The 19,739-nt window shown below is 55.0% G+C and overlaps 1 protein-coding gene across 19 annotated transcripts in view; it reads right to left on the reverse strand.

Annotated features, from left to right (window-relative positions):
* Nucleotides 1-7,030: 7,030 nt before the first annotated feature.
* Nucleotides 7,031-19,739, reverse strand: part of NFASC (neurofascin) — a 178,277-nt gene continuing 165,568 nt past the window's right edge. For all 19 annotated transcript variants that reach the window (XM_019432978.2, XM_019432988.2, XM_019432959.2 and 16 more), the window contains 3 exons: nucleotides 14,502-14,633; nucleotides 12,381-12,450; nucleotides 7,031-9,096 (listed from right to left, as the gene is read on the reverse strand). In XM_019432978.2, the coding sequence (XP_019288523.2) occupies nucleotides 8,865-9,096; nucleotides 12,381-12,450; nucleotides 14,502-14,633 (434 nt within the window). In that variant the 3' untranslated portion in view covers nucleotides 7,031-8,864. The remainder of the gene's footprint in view (nucleotides 9,097-12,380; nucleotides 12,451-14,501; nucleotides 14,634-19,739) is intronic.

Raw genomic sequence — 19,739 nt, forward strand, 5'->3', positions numbered from 1 at the left:
TGCAACCATGTGGATGGAACTGGAGGGTATTATGCTAAGTGAAATTAGTCAGAGAAAGACAAATATCATATGACTTCACTCATATGAGGACTTTAAGAGACAAAACAGATGAACGTAAGGGAAGGGAAACAAAAATCATATAAAAACAGGGAGGGGGACAAAACACAAGAGACTCTTAAATATGGAGAACAGAGGGTTACTGGAGGGGTTTTGGGAGGGGGGATGGGCTCAATGGGGAAGGGGCATTATGGAATCTACTCCTGAAATCATTGTTGCACTATATGCTAACTAATTTGGATGTAAATTTTAAAAAATAAAAAAATATGGGGCGCCTGGGTGGCGCAGTCGGTTAAGCGTCCGACTTCAGCCAGGTCACGATCTCGCGGTCCGTGAGTTCGAGCCCCGCGTCAGGCTCCGGGCTGATGGCTCGGAGCCTGGAGCCTGTTTCCGATTCTGTGTCTCCCTCTCTCTCTGCCCCTCCCCCGTTCATGCTCTGTCGTTCTCTGTCCCAAAAATAAATAAAAAACGTTGAAAAAAAATTTAAAAAAAAAAAAATAAATAAAAAATAAAAAAATAAAATAAAATAAAAGAAATAAAGACCTGAAGAAGTTTAAAAAAAATAAAATTCATTAAGTGTTTAAAAAATTTTTTAAAAAGATTCTATCCCATTGTAACAGACTGAAGGTGTTGTAGCCAACTTGAAGATTTTAAGAAAGAAGTGACGTGATCAGATTTGTATTTTAAAAGATCCTTTGGGCTGTAGTTTCCAGCGGGGAGGAGGTAACAGGAGTGTCAAGGACACTGTCGATTCAAGATGAGGCTTGGACTACTGGTGGGACAGTATACATGGACATGGGCACATTTCAGAGCTGGCTTGTGAAATTGAGAGCAATGACGAAAGTTCTTTCTCGTATTCCAAGGAGTGAACAGGGAGGTTCAGGAGGAGTAAGACCTGGAATCTGCCCTTATTTTATTCATTCCCCTGCGAGTGTTTTCACTCTTCCTTCCTCCCTCCCTTCCTTCCTTCCTTCCTCCCTCCCTCCTTTCCTTCTTTCCTTCCTTTCTTCCTTCCTTTCTTCCTTCCTCCCTCCCTCCCTCCCTTCTCTTTCTTTCTTTCTTTCTTTCTTTCTTCTTTCTTTCTTCTTTTTTCTTTCTTTCTCTTTCTTTCTTTCTGTCTTTCCTTCCTTCCTTCCTCTCCAGCTACTTTCAGGGAAGTGCTTTTTTTGCATGATCCTGATTCACTGCACTCTCCCCCTTTCGCTGTCCTCTCTCCACAAAAACAGCTCCCCACCCTCCTTGGCTCTTCTCTCCCAGAGTTCTGTGGCTCAAGTTATGCAGTGTTGTGTTGATCCTCAGATCAATTTCCTAGGTGTTCAAAAACGTTTTGGTGTTGATGTAGCTGGATTTCAGGGACGAGACAAGCTCAGGGTCTCCATGCTCCTCCGCCATCTTTGCAAATAATCAGCCCTCATTTTAATCTAATGAGACAATAACCCCGCAAGTCACCGTCTGTTCTGAGGACTGGTGAAAGGAGAGTAAACACAGGTGGGATGGAGAGTTACTTGGTTGTTCTTTATCCAGAGGAGCTGGACTTGTAGACCATCAGTTATCTTTCTACACGACCAGAGCCACCTCCCAGCCCCGCCCACTCTCTAGCCCCCACACCACGCCAAGGAGAGGAAGTTCCAATGTCTGGGGGTCCCTTGCCATTCATCCTGCGGGTGATGGGCGGAGGGCCACTCCTCAGTGAGAATTAGCACAACTCCCAGCCGGAGAATCAAGAAAGGGGGCGTAGCTGTTGAGCAGTGCCCCTTGACCAACACAGCCCTCTCTGCTTCTTTCCCTCCCCATTAGCTTGTTGAGGTTCCTCTGAGTCTACTGACGTTTGTGGTTTGTTGTAGGCAGTATTATTCATTATTTCAACAATATTACATATGCTGGTATTCTCCCATCTAAGGGCAGAGACACAGAAACCTTCACTACTCCCCTTCTCCCAGCATCCCCAACATGGCACTTCTTTTTTTATTTAATTTTTTTAAGTTTATTTTTTATTTTGAGAGAGAAAGAGAGAGGGAGTGAGAGAATGAACAGGGGAGGGGCAGAGAGAGAAAGAGAGAGAGAGAATCCCAAGCAGGCTCTGTGCTGTCAGCACAGAGCCCCATGTGTGGTTCGATCTCATGAACCATGAGATCATGACCTGAGCCGAAATCAGGAGTCTGGAGCTTAAATGACTCAGCCGCCCAGGCACCCCCACAAAGTGGCACTTCTTTCTTTTTTTAATTTTTATTTATTTATTTTTGAGAGAGACAGAGTGTGAATGGGGGAGGGGCAGAGAGAGAGAGGGAGACACAGAATCCGGAGCAGGTTCCAGGCTCTGAGCTGTCACCATAGAGCCCGACGCCGGGCTTGAACCCACAAACTGTGAGATCGTGACCTCAGCCGAAGTCGGACGCTCAACCGACCGAACCACCCAGGTGCCCCTTTATTCCAACATGGCTCTTCTTAAATGGTGCGTAAGCACACTACGGTCGTATTGAACCAGGGTATCTCCACGGCTGTACGCATCGCCACATGAGTCACTGTACATTTAAAGCTCAAATTGTGCCAACAAGTCTTCCAGGGTAAGACCAACTTCAAGATGGGGGCTGGTGTAGCAGATTCCCTAAGTGCGTGCTGTCTGGTGTCCGTGGAAAACCCTCTTGATTCACTCTGTTGTTAATGCCAACACCCCTCTCCCTCTTTCCATTAAGTGTAGAAAATGAACAAATCGTCTGGCCAGAGTCCATTTTGAACAACTTTTATTATACGTTTAGTGTTCTCTATACAAAAGAAATCAGTTGTTTTTTTTTTACAGTGATTCAAAAAAAAATTCTGAATAATTTGGCCTTTTCATTGCTCATGCAGTCAGTTTATAAGTCCACGTATTAGATGGTCCTCCACGGCCCGGAAGTCTTCCCTGCTGAAGGTCACGCGTGACACCCTCAGATTCGCATCTGTCGCTGACAGTGTTGGTTAATGCAAAATAACTCGCGAAAAGGAAAGAACATGATGTGAGAGGGGTTAAAACAAGGTCTGCCATGGAGAGTTAAATATTTAACCAATGGAAAAAAGATCAATTTGCAGGTGTGCGGGTACGCGGGAAGGCATGGGATCGTTGGGAAAATATATGCCCACTGAAAGGAACAACTTGGAATGGTTGTGGGAGGGGGCGTGTGCTGGGAGAGGCGGGGCAAAAGGTCCTCTGGGGCCAGCGTGGGTTGGGGGGGGCGGGACCAGGACAGAAGGCAGCCACGTCACAGGCGACTGATGCTCAGCTCAGGAGGAGTGTGAGTTGGCAAAGAGCTGGGAGCTGGGCAGAGGGACAACACTGACTGAGGACGTCGAATTTGGAGATCAGAACAAAAGAACAGGGGCAGGGCCATCCAATCGGCATCGTTTTTGAAAAAGAAACAGAGTAGGGCACAAAAGTCTGGATTTCTTCTCCCAGATTTTTGTGTTTATTGCTTCACTGAAGTCTTTACATGTGCTGAACTCCGGCCCAGCGGATCCCTCAGCACCCCGTGGCCGAGAGCCGGGCGGAGAGAGTGCCCGAGGGACACAGGATGCTGCGGGCCCCAAGTGTCCTGAAACAAGAGATAACCACTCTAGAGTACAGTCTAGACTTCACAGTGACAAACGCCAGTCAGCTCGTCACTCTCTCCTGGCCTGGGTCGGGCCTTAACGGCGTAGCTGGCTTCACCACAGGCTGCCACAGACTGACTGATCTTGGCCTCAGAAAAATCCTTTGTGTCTTTCATTTTGGGAGGCGTACGGGCAATGCAGAAGTGATAAGAGGTACGGAGAGCGAACCAGTGGGACGGATGTTAAGTTACACCTCTATTTCCAAGGAGGCAGCTGCGGTGAGATGAAGGAACCCTGGACAAGGAGTCAGAAGGCCTGAGTTCAAGCCCTACCCTCACCCTGATTTACCAGCCATGTGACCTTAGGCCAGCGCCTTCCCGTCCCTGGATTTTAGCGTCCTTGTCTGTACAATGAGTCATTCCCATTAGATCAGCTCTGTGATTCCTTTGCATGCTGAAATCTGAAGCTACCAAAACTACTCACCTCGGGACCTACTTCGTTGCCACCCTCATCATTCCAGAACTTCTATTTAATGCTAACATGTTGATAGAGGTGCGCTGATTTGGGGTGTGGCTTGAGACACTGTCTGGTGGGGTCTTGTGGCTTCCCGGCATGGTTGTCCTTTCCTGCTGATCCTTCTCTGAACCTGTCTCAGGAAGGCTGCTCTCAACAAGGGGGAGAAGGAAGTGTGCTGGCCTGGCTTGGGCTGAACGGGCCAGCGACAGCTGGAAGGTTGGTCTAAACTCCCATGGGATGGACCCTGCCTGGTGTAAGGGATGGGGCTGTCCAGGAGGTCAGCTCTGCCTAGGGCACGCATGGTCTACTCCTGACATTTCAAGGTTTTTCATTCATTCATTTGACTCCTCTGATTTTTTTTTTTTTTAAATCAGGGACCTCCCTACATGCTTCTCCTAAGCCACCATGCAAAGCTCCGCCAGGTGATTTCTTCCTAGCAGAGCTGTGTGTGTTCGGCAGGGGCTGCAGGAGTGGTGAGCACAAGGTGTCACCAAGGGGGAGCAGGCCCTGTGCCAGCCTCCAGTGCCCTCCCACTGAGAAGTGACTCTCTGGCACCGGCCCTGCTGACCGAGAGCCTGGGGAGCCCCACCTCTTCTGTGTTAGTGAAGCAGCCTTGCAAAGACTGAGGCAAAGTGTTCCACTGCTTCCGTCCTGTGGGCTGTTTGTGACTCTCTGTGGCTTGGATCTGGTCCTGCAAGGGGCTCCAGGAGCCTTAAAGAGCCGCTGCCCATACTGCTTCTGGGGAAGGTGCCCTCTCCTTTGGGTCAGACCCCTTCTCAATTCTGCCTGCAGGAATCACCCAAACGGGGTCCAACCTGGGCGGCCCCCCTCCCCCTGCCCTGAGCGTCGATCGTACCCACACTTCACATCTCATCTCAAGCGGGCCAGGGTGTGAACTCACGCTAAGGCAATGTCATAATCCATAGCGTTTCCTCTGAAAGTGCCACCTTGCTCTGTGCGCGAGCCAGGCGTGGGCATGCCCAGGCGTGGCTGCTGGGTGTGCGCAGGGCAGGCGGTCCCTCAGCTGGACAATCCACAAAAGGACTCAGATCTGTTTCCGGCCCTTTTCTCAGGCTGTGTTCAGGGCGACTACGATAAGCCGTATCCGGCCCAGGTTGCAGATACCCCATGCAGGGTGAACGGTGTTGGCACTGGCTGCTTCTTGGACAGGTGGACACTTCTCCAGACGTTGGGACTTGCCAGGAGGGGGGTGGACCAGATGCCTCCAACCTCCCAGGGCAAAGACAAATGGAACGGGAAAGAGCTAGTCTGGTTTTCCCTTAACCTAACCTTAACCATCTCCTCAAAGCAAGGTAAGGAAAGGTGGGTCCCCTTCACCAGAACCCAGGCGAGGTGGGAGGCAGCTGTCTCCCGGCCCTGCAACGTGCCTCCTCCGGCACTGGCCGCCCTGCCCCTTCAGGTGGGCCCTTGCCCCTTGGTGGGGACAGGTATTTAAAGGCGGGACTAAATATGGGAGACGGCGGCACCAAAATTACAGACAAGTCGAGCAACTTGCCCCCAAGGGCAGCTCAAAGAGGCTCGGGAAGCGGTACTGGTCCTGAACCCCACCCTGTGGTCTCTGACCATCCTGGTCCTGAGGTCTACGTGGTCCCCAGGGCCATGCGCTCTCTCTGAAGCTTCTCCCTTTGAGCCTGGAGCCGCTAGTGGCTTAAGCATTCGTCATGCTCCAGATCAGTGCCCACTGTGGACTGTCAGCCCTGTGAGGCGGGCGCCGCCCCCGACTATTCACCATGGTACCCTCTCCAGGTCTCGGAGCCCAGCTCAGACTGGATGTTCGAGACTACCTGGAGCCCACGAACGGACACACGAGGAAGGCCACAGCTCCTGCGGCTGAGCACAGCAGGTGGGACGGCAGCTCAGGCGGTGGGACTTCTAGAGTGGCTGCAAGATGACCCACACTTCCCCCGCCCCCCACCCCCAACAGCCAGGCAGGCGGAAGCACCGTGGAAGCACTGCCTCGTGGTTGGTACATTTGCAGGTGGTTGCTCGAGAGCCCCGGCTGGCAGGGAGTGCGGGCCACACTGCCTTCCTGCTGAGCTGGGTGGGCTCCACTCTGGGCTCCCTCTTCCCGCGAGGGCTGCTCCCTAACCCTGCAATCCACACGCCTCAGTATCTCTGCCTGGGGAGAACAGGTTCCCCGGGCTCAGGCTGGCTCTTGCCTGCCGGGAGGGCTGTGATGCGGGCCGCGTTCAGTATCCCCAGCACGACAGCCTCTCAACGCGGCTGCTGGCCCTGCCTTCCTACGCGGAGGGGGATGGCTCAGAGCTGGCGGGACACAAACGAGGAGCGGACAGCTAAGGAATCCTCTCTCCCCAAGACCCCGTGGCAGCACAAGCCCTTCTGCGGTCACCGGCTGTGCGGCAGTCACGGGACATCGCACGGTCCTCCCGCCCTACAGGCCTGCTTTCGGTGCAGTGAGTTCACTGGTGTGTGTGGTAACATGGAATGAGGGCCTGAGAAACGGGCTAGTCTGCTCAGATCCAGAGTGTTTTCTGGAAAGGCTTGTCTTTGAATTCAGTTCGCAGGCACTCTTCCCTGACGTTCCCTTGAGGGACTCTGGGCAGACGCTGCAGGCATGCCCCGCTGTATCCAGGCAGGTGACAGAGGAAAGCCAGGGGAGGGGGCCCCTGAGCTCACTCCTAGCCCCCCGTTATTCACCCTGTCCCCTTTCACCACGAGAGGGCTGCCCCCCGGGCTCCTAGGCTGCAAGCCTGGCCACGGCCTGGACCAAAGGACAGTGACTTGCCCTCGGGTTCAAATAGCATAATTGGCTCAGCTCTAGGCTATGATTTCTCACCTGTGGACAGAGTGTGTGTGTCTATGGGCTTGACCCTCACTGACTGCTTATTAAGTGATGCAAGCAGTGCTAATACCTTTGTGGCTTGAACGTGTGGCAGACGATGGTTTAATAAGTTCTCTGAAGGACACAGCCCTGTTCCTGCCCAGGCTGCCCCCCTACCCCCGGCAAGCAGCTGGAGGCTCTAATCTGACGCTGTGCGTGTGGCCATTCCTAGGGGTCAGCCTCACCCTCCCGAAACCGACTCTAGCAGCAGCCACAGCTACCGGGCTGCTCTTAGGCTCAAGATCTCTCTCTGAGGCTAGGTACCTTTGGTTTCAAAAACGGATTAGGTGGGGAGGACGAAGGCAGAGCCTTCGGTCTCTGAGAACTGCGGTCCGCGAGGGTCTCCATCTGGGGCCACGGGTGGCAGGGCACGTGTTGAGCGGCTGCTTCTGGTTCTGCTGTGACGCTCGCATAGGCCGCCCCGGTCTCCTTGAGACAGACGTTGCTGGAGGCTTCAAGGCTTGCAGGGAGGGGCTGGGAACCTGGGAACTGCAGGGCCGGAATCAGAGCTGCGTAAGGCATACGAAGGGCGCGGAGTCCCCAGGCCAGGCTCTACAGCACTGTCAGCGCGGTGTTCCCGCGGGCTCTCCTGATATGTAAATACCCCAAGGAAAGGACACACACTGGTTCAGTCTCAGGGGCAGCCGGGCCCCATCCACGCACCGTGTAAAACACCGGTTTCAGCATCGTACAGAATTGAGCGAGATGCTATCTGCTAGAGGCGAAAGGGGGAGCACCACCTGTCACCCCCAAACACACCAGCAAAGCTTTTGCGTCACGTGGTCCCATCTCTGTGAGGACAGCGGTGGAGATCCCCGACCAGGTGGGGGGGGGGGGGGCGCCCTCTGCCCTCCACGCAGCGGGCCAGGTCCCCTCTCCCACATCCTGGGTTTCACTGATGGGGAAGAAGGAGGTCGAAACCCAGTCCTTTTCTTCTCTCTGGAGGTGAGCCCAGCTCCCCAGGGACCGGACGCCCGATTTTCTTCTGCTTGAGGTACACGGTCACTGGAGTTGAAGTCTTTCCCATCAGCGCCCAGTCCTGTTCCTCAAACTCCTTCTTGAGAGTCAGTGCGGTTCTTGTCTTGGACGCTCTGGAGGAAGGGGCAGGGTGAGAGCAAGGAGCAAGAGGTAAGCCCACCTCCCAAGTGACCCAGAGCGAGGCGAGGCGGCCTGCCCACTCTCTCCCTGCCAAAAATACTGTCATTTTCCAGAAAGGAGCCAAGCCCAGCTCAGCAACTGACAAGGCCAAGGCGAACGGGTTGGGGGCAAGGGGAGGCATATGGCGAGAAAGGCATCCTTCGGAAATACATTGGCCCAGTGGTGGTTTGAATACTACAGCTTTTCTGTCTGTTCTTTTACAGATCGATCCTTCTGCCTCTCTGGGGGAGAATCCACTCATTCTTTCCTCATCCAGGGACATTTGTTCACCAGGAAAAGAAAATGGAGACGCTGGGTCTGGGCGGAGGGTGGGGAGATGCACAAAGCAAAAACAAAGACAACGCAAAGGGCCGTAACCAACAGAAACTGGTGAGTGTGTATGCCAAGGTCAAGGGCGGGCAGCGGGGGTGGGAGGCTCAAGGTGGCTGTGAAGCTGAGCAAAGGACTGGGGTCCCTCCTGCTGAGCTTAGCCAGGACTCTAGCTCTCCCACATGGTGGCACCTCGGGGGTGCAGGGGGGGTCAGCGGGAGGGGGCTTGTGGTTGGCTGGGTGGTCACTGGTCCTCACAGCTTGGCAGACCCCCACGTGGTACCCTTGTCCCTGAAGGTGGTGGTGGCTGTGTGGTAGGTCTGTAGTGGCTTCATCTCCCCCTCTCCCCTCCTCCCACTTGCAAAGTAGTGGCTGTGCCCTGGGCGGAGGGGCTCCATCAGGCCAGAGAATAGATGGCGTTGACAGGTGACGTGGCCTCCGAACTTTCGTTGCCCTCTGTCTCCTCCTTGTCCTTTTTGACCGTGTACTGGCCGATGAAGGAGCCGTCCTCGTTGAACTGCCCCTCGCCACCCTCGCCATAGTCCACCAGGCTGTCGTCACTCTCCTGTTGCTTGATGGTGCCGTCCAGGGACGTCTGGCTGCCCTGCAGGGGCTTGTTGTCCTCGTCACTGGCGAGAGAGAGACAGAGAATCAGGGCCTGGCCCAGCCCGGTGCGGCTTAAACCCAGGCGGGGCGGAACAGGGCCGCTGGCCTCTTGCCAAGCCTATGTACTACACAGCTCAGGGAGGGTAGGACCTCAGAGGTCATCAGTCAACTCCCCCCGGCCCTCCCCTGCCTGGCTGGTTGACAGAAGGGAGCCCGAGGCCTGGAGAGGACAGGCGTCTTCCCCAAGCTGAGCCGACAAGTTGGTGCAGAGCTGGGCCTGGAGCCCACACTTCTTTTCTTTTTCTTTCTTTCTTTCTTTTTTTTTTTTTTTTTCCGGGGATTATGATTTTAATTTTTTATGGAGCCCACACTTCTGGACTCCTGGTCTCTTCAGGAGGCTGTGCTACTCTCTGGGGTAGGAGTGGGCAGAGGACAGCCACCCCAGAGCGAGGAGAGTCGCGTGCTTGTCAGACCAGGCAGGGCCAGAAGGGTCAAGGAGCTGGGGCCCCAGTCGCATGTGCGTCACTGCGTGGCTCTGTGGTCTTGGGAAAGCCTTTGCTCTCACTGGGCCTTAGTCTCTCCATCAAGAGGGGCTGAACTAGCTTTGACTCTCTGTGATCTGTGTGGCTCTGTCTAGAAAGGCTCTGTCCTTGACAAGAAAGCAATGGGCCGGGGCCACTGAGAAACAAACCTCTCCCTGCCTCTGCCCTTCTCGTCTTGGTGTGGTTTCTGTCGGCTCTCTGGTTTACCAGCGAGCAGGTGCTCTTGCCTGGGGGCAAGCGAAAGAGGGTGCAACGCGGGGAGGGGCACGCACACGAGCGTGTGTCGCCAGCAACTTGCGACAAAGCCCGGCGAGTCTCAGGGGGTCCTGCCCAGCCTCCTTGGAGGCCCCCGGGTCCTGCCCCTCAGCCCCTCCTGGGCAAGGGGAGCTGGCAGGCTGGGGGCTAAAGCGGCATCTCTACCTGCTGGGATGCCTGCTGTGCCCCGCCCCCCCGGAAGTGAGACACCCCCAGCAGCCAGTGTCTGCTCAAGTGCCACATCCCCTCCCTTGGCTGCAAAACTCTCTGCCCTTTTGGCTCGGAGGGGGGAACAGGTGCTGCTGGCTGCACTTCAGAGGGGAGACGGCCCCCCCGCAGGAGGCAGCCGGGCCACCAGCGGGAATCTGGGTCCCGGCAGGCGGGACCACAGCGGTGCCAGGCGGTATGGGCAGACACACAACGTCCCCTCCCTGGCCCCCGGGGCCACGCTTAGCCCTTTCTGGACGTGTGTGGAAACAACCGGCTGAGTTGCCATTAAGGTCGGCACTGCGTGTTGGCTTCTAACAGCAGTGCTGGGCAGGGACAGCTGTCAGGGGAGGGTCTGGAGCCAGAGCCTGAACTGGGTGTTAGTAGATGGAAAGCTATTAGCCCGCTCCCTCTTGTGCCCCATTAACTCCGCCTGCGTTCTCTGATGGCAGCGCTACGGGAGAGGCAGGCCTAGTGAGGCAAGCAGGTCTCTAGGGCTAACCTGAGTCTCGATGGGGAGTGGGGCTCACGTTTTGAAATGAGCAGCTTCTAATTACTGGGTTCTTGGTCCATTCACCGACCTTCTTCACATGTACTCCTTCCCAGGAGCGTGGGGATTGTGTCTATGTGCTTCTAGGGGATTCCAGGGACCTAAGCCAAATGCGGCCAATGGCCCAGCTCGGGTGGGAGGCAGAGGGAGGGGTCCTTGGTGTGTCAGATTCTTGTGGAGAATGAGGATCTCAATCTGGAAAGAAAGACCTCTTCTACGGGAAGCTTGAAAGGAACCAGAATGACGGCGGGGGGGGGGGGGGCCTAGACACCTGTCCGCCCATCTTCCCCGAGACCCTGGAGAAACAGGTGGGCACACAAGGCAGAGAGAAGCAGACCCACCAGAGAGGTGCTTCACTGCTGAGCCCAAACCGAGGCGCGTGTGTGCGTGGTGTGTGGGCCCGTGGATGCATCTGTGTGTGTATATCCAGCCTCAGTGTGGGTGGGCCAGGGGAGCGGGTGGGGAGAAGGCAGGTGTTCTTGCCCAACAGCTTTGGTGTCTGGGGGAGGAGAGGCGCCTGAGGAAGCAGCTTCTCATAGCACAGGTTGCCTGGCCCTGAATACAAGGAGGGCCTCACCCCTCTTCTATGGCTGCACTGAGGGTCTGGGGGAGGGAAGTTCCATGTCCTTCAGAACTGATGGCCAGGGAATAGCTCTCAGCCCCTGGGGAAGATGGGCCCCAGCAAGGGTGCTGAGGACAGTCAGGGGAGGGGCCTCTCGTGTTTGCCCTTTTAAGAGGCTCGTGGAGATGTCGGGACTGAATGGATGGACGTAAGTAAGCGTCCCAATGGACTCCTTGGTGGGCAGTGTCTTTGCCGCCCGTTGAGCTGACTCTGCCTGTCCGGCTGCTGCTGAGCACAGTGGCGGAGGCCGAGGATAGGATAAGGAGAGGTCAGGGGAAGGCGGGGTGATGTCACCCCAGGGAGTAACAGGGTGGGGGTGGGGAAGCAGGGCTCCGATCAAAGCATTTCTTTCCGCCCACCTTGGTCTGGGAATGAGACTCCAGGACCCGCCCAGCATCTTTCCTTAACTCAACATACATTTGCCATCAAAAGGGAGATTACAACTTTGTTATGCCCGATATGAAGGCCCATCCAGGTCTGAGGGGGGTTGTGATGTTGCCCACTAGCAGTAGCTGGAAGTCGGGCCCCTGGCTTCTCCAGCTGTGCCACCAGCTCACTGGGTGGCAGATGTGGGTGGGCGTCCTGGGCAGGTCACTTCCCTGCCTGGGCCTCAGTCCTCTGATTTGAGACGGGCACTGGCCAGAGGCCTCTCCAAGGCCTGTTCTGGGCTAGAGCCCAGAGATATCATTCAAGTTCATGAGGAAAAGGTCTAGAACCTCCCCACCCACCACATCCAACACTACCCCTCATTTCTCACGGAGTTGAGCTCTCAAGACAACGTCCATTCCCCGGGCGGTTGTCTACAGGTTCAGGGTGGGGGTGTGGGCAGAGAGAAAGCCAACAGCTCGTTTCGTAGCAAGGGGGTTCCCAGCATGTGCTCTCACAGTAAAAAGGTGAAAACATACAAATAAGGAACTCGAAAAAATCTGAGCTGTGCAGCTGAATGAATGAAATGCTGTTCCTCAAATCAGCGTCGGTCTTGCCTTCAAGGAGGCAGCCGTGTCCGGCGCAATCAGGACGAGCAGAGGCCGTCCGAGAGGCAGAAGTGACAGACCAATGGATGACAAGGGGGCAGTGAGGACAGCCGCCTACCCGACGCGAGGGTGACCAGGAGTCAAACAGATCACGCACCTGTAGTCAAAGGAGCCATCCTCTTCCTTGGGGTCTTCAGGGCCAAGGGGAACATCCTTCTTTTCTCGCACTTGGTCGGTAAGAGAAGCAAAGACACAGACACGATGATTAGGCCTCTGCTCCTTGGGACCCTGACTGCACGGTCAAGGCACCGCCTCTGGGCTCAGCAACACTCTCCCTCTCAACGAGGCGCCATTAATGCCTCCCTCGTCCTTCCCTGGTTTCACCGGGTGTCAAGTTCATGGCGCCACTGCTTCCTCATGGCTGCGGTTTCTGCACATCTCCACTGGCAGCTGAAATGTCCTCCCACCTGGCTCCCCACCACCTCTCCGTGAGGTTGGCCACAAACACCCAATGGATGCGACCCTCTCTTGGTCTGCCCTCTCTTATCATAATTTGCGTCTGTCTCTTAAAAGCCCCTAGCAGAGTGCCCTGGGCAGAGGGCAGAGGGCCCTATGCTCTGTACGCACCTTCAGAATGGAAAATGCTTTCACATCTGTGACCTCACTTGTTTGTGCCACTCCCTGTCCCTATACCTCCTGTGTGATTTTGTACACACCCCTCCAAGGCCCTGTTTCATGCTGTGACGTTCCTTCTGTGCCCAATGCAGTGTGTTGAGGGACAGATCATCTTTCTTCTGGTGTCCTGAGCACTCAGCACAGAGCCTGGCACACAATGGACACTTACACGGATGGCTCTTTATGTGTCCTTCCTGAGGTACAGGGCAGGAGAATCGCCCCATTTAAGGAGAGGGAAACTGAGCCCTTGGAAAATGAAGAACATGTCATGTAACTAATTAGTAACTGAATAAAGTCTAGAGTGAAAGCTAGAGCCCAGGCCTCATGGTTCACTCATCTTTCTACTGGACCAGGGCCCTACCCTGTATCTGGAGGGAAGGCAGTAAGCCTTGAGAGCTTTCTGGAATGGAACACTTTCTACACAGGCAAAGGAAGGCTCAGAGTTTATCTGATGAGTGGGGGGTTGGGGGTGAGCTCAGTAAGGCCGTTCTACTCCCTGACTCTAGAGCTTTCTCTCTTATAGAAGAAAAACAATCCCAATGCAGCACAACCAAGTGAAAGAAAACATCATTTGCCAATGAAGAATTAGAATTTCCTGCCCTTCCTCACAGACATGTGCCTCACTTCAAGGAGATTCTTTAGAATCCTGGGGTCTGAGGGAATGTGGGCAGGGGAAGGAAATAAAAGAATCTTCTCTCTGAGTTGAGTTTTAGGGGGCCCCCGGAGGAGGACTTGTTTAGAGGCCGGGAGAGGCAGGCATTTGGGGAGCACGGGCTGTGCTTTAGGGGGCAGGGAGTAATTTCATTTTGCAGACCAGCAGGATTTTCACTCTCTGGGTCATCCATTATCCTGTCTCCTGTCATCCTACCCACCCCCTCACAGACAGATGGCTTTCTTGCCCCTGTTTGAAAAACAATCAATATTTCCAGAAGCAAGAATGCCAGAGGTCCTTGTCCTTGACCTTGGTTTGTCTGGGCTGGTGGTTCTTGAGGCCCCCAGAAGAGAAATGGCGCTTTGGGACTCTCTGGGAAGCCCAAAGCTCCTTCAGGACCAATGGAGTCTGAATCACGCAAGCCACCCCTCAGCCTCTGCCTGCCCTTCACGCAGGAGCTCCTGAGCCTCTGTTGGGGTATCTGTCATTACAGCCCAGTGACCGAGAGCCTCACGGGTGTGCTTCTTCCCTCCAGACCCTCCCCTCTCCATTCTCTCTCTCACAGAGAAAATGCCTTTCTTCCTTCCTCCTTCCTTGGGACACAGGATCCTAATGGGATTCAGGTTGAAACAAGTCCATTTGCTAAGCAGATGGATGGTGTGCCAAGGGGAGGGAAGGTCATTCTTAATAGGAGCTAGCGTTCCTTCTAGTCCCTCTTTGGAGCTGCCTGGACCACGCCGTCCGCCCACCTCGGGCGAGCTTAATTAACTCAACTGCTCTCCGGCACCTCTCAGATGCACAGACCAGGCAGGAGGACTGTACGTCCGAGCTCGGCAGGGGTTGGGCTCACGGGGAGAACAGAAACCCCCCGGACCCGGCAGGGGACCCGGCGGCTCCCAGGAAAGCCTGCCAGCCCCACCCCCCCAAGCCCACTCGCCCGTTACATCTTACCTGGGTACTTGCCACCTCGACTCCTCTTGATGAAACAGACAATGAGCAGGATCAGTACCAGGAGGGCGATGGCGCACATGAGCCCGATGAACCAGCCCTGGGTGGCGATGTCCGCCTGGTTGTTGGTGTAAGCTGGTGGGGGAGGGAGGGCCGGAAGCAAACACGTGAATGATTTCCCACGGGAGAAGGTGAGGAGGGGAAGGTGAGGGAAGAACGGCTACTTCACGTCGATGTTCCTCCTGGAGCCTTACGCTACCACCTAGCAGCCCTCTGGCCCAAACTACCCCACAACAGGGACAAAGAGAAAATAATTAAAGAGCCAAGGTCGGAAGGTCAGAAAAGAGGCACAGGAAAGGGGGTAGAGGGAGCAGAATAAGCAGCAGAAGGCTGAACAGGTCCTTCAGGAAGGGAAAGTGTCCTAAGGACGGGGCATGGCGTTCTTGCAACCCAGACGGCTGGTCACAGCCCGGTGGGGACTGAGGGAAGGCCGGGATCGGCCCCGGAGGTGCGATTCCCCACGGACGAGCTTGGGGTGAGGAAACGGGACTCTGCTACCCACCAGGGAACGGGGGCCATGGTTAACATGGCAAAAACCTGTCGGAAGAACACCTTCGCAGGCCTGCACAGGCACAGAATGGCAACCTTTCCCACCAACCTGGCCCCAAAGCCAACCGGGCTTCTGGGCAGTGGGTCTGGGCAGGGTGTGGCTCCAGGATGCCCTGTGCCTTCTCATGCTCCCCCAACTGGATCGGGCGCTCCCTGACAGCAGAGACAATCCCCGTTCGGGTACCCGGATGGGCTGGCGGCACGGCGGGGGCCGGGGCCGTGCCTTCAGCGTCCAGCCACTTGCAAGCCATTTCCAACGCGTGGAGGTCCCCCCCGCCCCCGCCACCAATCCCCATGACAATGAGTCCCTCTCTGTCCCTTCCCAGTGCTCGTGAAGACATGTCCCCGTGTGGGCTGACCCCTTCACAATCCAAGGGGCACTTGGGTGGGCCAAGAGGACAGCAGCTCAGGTGTCCTCTGTAGGTATTCTGGATGACCCAACGGTTGGCATGAGGGTTTGGGAAGGGGTGTGGCGTGGGCAAAACCCACTCACCCTACTCCTTTCTGTGGATTAGAGAACAGCAGCGGCTCCCAGCCTGCCACGGAAACCGAGACTTGGGAGGAGCGGCAGGATCCAAGCAACTGAGCCAACTCAAAGTAGCCCCGGGACCAGCCTGGCGAGCCGAGGGGCGTCTCACAGAGCCAGGTGACAGCAGGGTCCCAGAGAGCCCATGGAGCCCCGGGCCAAGGCACGGGACCTCCTCCTGGGGACGAGTACGAGGAACAGAGGGGTGACCAGGAGCCCTCATGCTCCAGGGTCTCCATCACATGCTTTTTTGTGGGGGAGGGGTCTGGGTGCGATCCTACCCTTTGCTCTTCCTGGGCACAGAAACTGTCTTTAGAGCCTTCTCTGTGCCTGGGCAAGGGAATGCACCAAGAAGAGGGTGGACAAATGGGGCAGACTGACAAATAAATGCTTTCGTGCTCTCTGTGCTCTGGCTGCCCTGGCGTGATTACCCGATCTGTGTATGTTGTGCGGGGATGGCCCATCCCTCCCACCCCTACCCCTGCAGGCTGTTCCATGAAAGGCTGCTAGAGAGATCCTCCCCAAGCCCCTCAGAGGAGCAAACCATTTCCTTGCTTCAACCCTCCAATGCTTCCCATTGTTACTGGGTGAAAAGCTAGATTTCTGTCCTGTCCTGGCAGGCCCCACCCGAGCTGGCCCCGGACATTTCTCCAGTCCGGTCTTCTACCCTCACTCCTCTAGCCGCACTGGCCACTCATGTCCCTACCTCAGGGCCTTGGCATCTGCCGCTCTTTCTTCAGACGGCTGCCTCGGCAAATGTCACCTCCTCTTAGAAAGGCCTTCCCAGACCTTCACAGCTAAAGCCAAAGCCCCCTCCCCCAACCAGCCACTCGGGTTTCTCTCTCTCACAGCACCTGTTCCCACTGGATACGGTCCCACTATCACAGTGCACACAGAAGCACCTCCTGTGGGCTAGTCACGGCTCTGAGTACGTCTCCACCCAGCACCTAATTCGACCCTCACCATCCCATCAGGTAGGCTTTATTAGCTCTATTTTACCGATGAGAAAACTAAGGCACAGAGATTTTACGTGATTTGCTCAAGGCAAAGAGCTCGTAAGCTACGTGTTCCTCGACTGGGCCTTTGCTGCTGCCTGCCCATCTCTCCATCCCCCTCTCATCATCCTCCCACACTGCTCCTCCCTCTCCGCGCTGCCCCACGCTACCCTCTCCCTGGGTGGGCGGCTTCCCCCCTTCCACTCGGGTGACCACCGAAACCTCAGAGTCTCCACAGCTGTCCCTTCCTCCATGGCACTGGTGGCAGCTCTCCCTTCCTGGGTGGCTCAGTCCTAGAAGGACGTCAAGCCCTCCAGCATCTTCCTCTTTGCTGCCTCCTCCCTTCTGCTCTTAAATACAGGGAAGCTCCCAGCATCTTAAAAGAAAAACCCTAGAGGCAGCCGCCAGTCTTTTCAGCTCTAGCGCAGGCACTGTCCTTTTACAGGTGAACTCCTTCACCTTGCACGGTCTCCAGTTCCTGTCACCATTTTTCTCCGATCCCGACGGGAAAACCTCAAGCCCCTCTCTACTCAGTGTTTCAACTGCTATCGTGGAGTGGGTCTTTCCCCAAACCACCTCTACAGCCTTGGCTCCTCCCCTCACCTGTCCTCCGGTCCTGACTTTCCAACGGGGCGATCCCTTTGTTCACCTCGCATTGTCCCTCCAGCCAGTTCTGCAGCTGTAAGCCCAGTGTTCCCAGCTAACATCTTCCCAACATCTCCTCCAGTGCTCTGTTTTCTTGACACATCGTGTATTATGCTCCCGGGACACCTTTGTCATGCCTGGCCTTCCGGGCACTTGGTTCTTCCCCTCCCCCCCACACACACCCATGCCCTTCTTGCTCTCTACCTTTCCACATTCCACCCCGCCTTCCCGAATCTCCCACTCCTCTGGCTTACAGCAATCTCAGAATTCACCCCTGTCTACTTCACGAAATGTAATACTCAGTTGCTCTGTTTCCTGGGTCCTGATTTCCAACTATACTATTAAAGGCTTGAGAACAGGGGAGTCTTTGAGCCCCCCCTAGGGCTTAGCACGATGCTGGTCACATAACAAGTAGGCGGTGAACACTTATGAATGATCAGTTTAATCCTAATTTAATATGGTTAGCTTGGGATACCGACCGGGGTCACTGGGAAATTGGCTTGGCCGTGCGCCACACCCCGAGTCTGGATGGTGGCTCCTGTCCTTTGCAGAGCATTTGGTTCGTAGGTGTGCAGTGACCTGTTTGCTCCCCTACCACCTTCATGATGCTTGTTCTGATATACCCCCACAAGCCACCTCCACGAGCCTCTTGGGAGAGAAGCTCACAATTCCAGGGAGAGTGGCCACACGGGCAAAGAATTTTCTGTGAGGTTTGGACACAGAAGCCTGTTCAAATCCAAGTGGGTTTTGTAACTATGAGGAGTGCTGGATGTTAATTAAATTTTTTGTGGAGGTCATTTTGCAATATATACATATATCCTATCATTATATTGTACGCCTGAAACGAATACGATGTTATATGCCAACGATATCTCAGAAAGAACCCAAACCCAAACCAAGTGGGATCTGAGGTAAGGTGGGTTCAACTGGACCCCATCAAAATGATTTAGTTTCTCAAGTACCGAGAGCAATTTAGGACCAGATGAGCTCACGGAGGACGTGACCCGACGGAGTGGGCTCTGAGAGACGGAAGGCACTGTAGGGAGGTTTCAGGGTATTACATTTGGCCGCCGACACCATTCTTAATCGATCTGTTCAATGTGTTTCAAGATTCCTAATGGACACAGTAATGACAACGTTCAAAGACCAGGGTGCGCTTACACTCACCACCTTCCGCTGGAACAGGGAGCCAGAACAGCACCTGCTCATGCGGCCCACGACGTCTGGCCAACTCAGGTCCAAGTGCCTCTGACTCTAGACCAGAGGCCATATTTTGGGTGCCTTCCACACCACACCCTACAAGACCGCTCAGAAATAGGCCATTCGTCTGCAAGACAGTTCTCACGACTCAAAGGCCAGTCACTCAACGTCCGCAGAAGAATTACATTTCACAAACAGGGGGAGGTGAGCAAACAGAACAGGGGCAGACTTCCTTCAAATGCACTTAGGCTTAGCTGCTCTTACTTAAGGACCATCCGATGCCTCTGTATCACCACCGTGCCCCATCCCGGGTTTCTTCCAAACACAGCAGAAAACTGACCACAGTGAGGTCCCCTAATGTGCCTCCTCCCGCTTTCCTGAGGTCTGAGGCAGTCTGCTGTCTGGCCCCCTGTCAGCACCTGCGTACTGCCACCTCGCCCCACCCTGCTGACCCCAGCCGACCCCAGGACAGAAGAGTTCGTGAGCCCCTTAGAGTCCAGGGCTATGTGTGTGTGGCCCCTTGGGTCTCTTTGGCTTTAAAAGCTTCAAGGAGGTGATTAACTTTCCATGTGGGATCTTTCCGGTGAGGGTCAGGGAACCAGTTAGCATTCCTCGTGGTTTCCTTCTATTTCCCCCCTGAACCACTGCTGCGTGTCTGGGTCTGTGGACTAAAGTGATGGCCTGTGGTCACCTAAATGACCAGTGGTCGGACCCAGAGATGCTCATAAACTCTTGCTTTGATGAGACCCTGGGACCTAGGGAATCGTGTGAAGTTGGCTTTGGACTCCACCCGCAGGATACACAGCGTGCGTTTTCGAAGGATCTGGACACACACAGGCACACACAAACTTGAGAAAAGGAACATATTTCCTTTCCCCGTGTGGTTTGCACATAGTAATTTCTAGCCAGCCAGTGAGGTAAGCGAACAATATGTACTCAGAGCTCGGGTCACAAACCCGCCCACCCCGGCGTGCACCCGGAGGAGTCTGGGAAAACTCACTCTGAAAGCAATCTATCAGGATCAGTCTCTCCAGACCAACCACAGGAAAAGAGAGAAGAACACTGAGTCAATGTTCAGAAGTGTATTATCCATCATCTTTTTTTTTTCTCCCCGTACCGCACGTTTGATACCTAGAGGCAGACTGGGACATCCCTGAGGGCGGGGACTGGCCCTTTTCTCTCTGGTTCTTTCTCTTCAGCCCTCACTCTCAGCCCCAGGACTTAGTCCCGGGAGAAGTCTAGAAGCAGTCTGCACTGGCTTTCGTA

This window comes from Panthera pardus, unplaced genomic scaffold (assembly GCF_024362965.1).
Source record: "Panthera pardus isolate Hobbes unplaced genomic scaffold, ASM2436296v1 HiC_scaffold_21, whole genome shotgun sequence".
Taxonomy (NCBI): domain Eukaryota; kingdom Metazoa; phylum Chordata; class Mammalia; order Carnivora; family Felidae; genus Panthera; species Panthera pardus.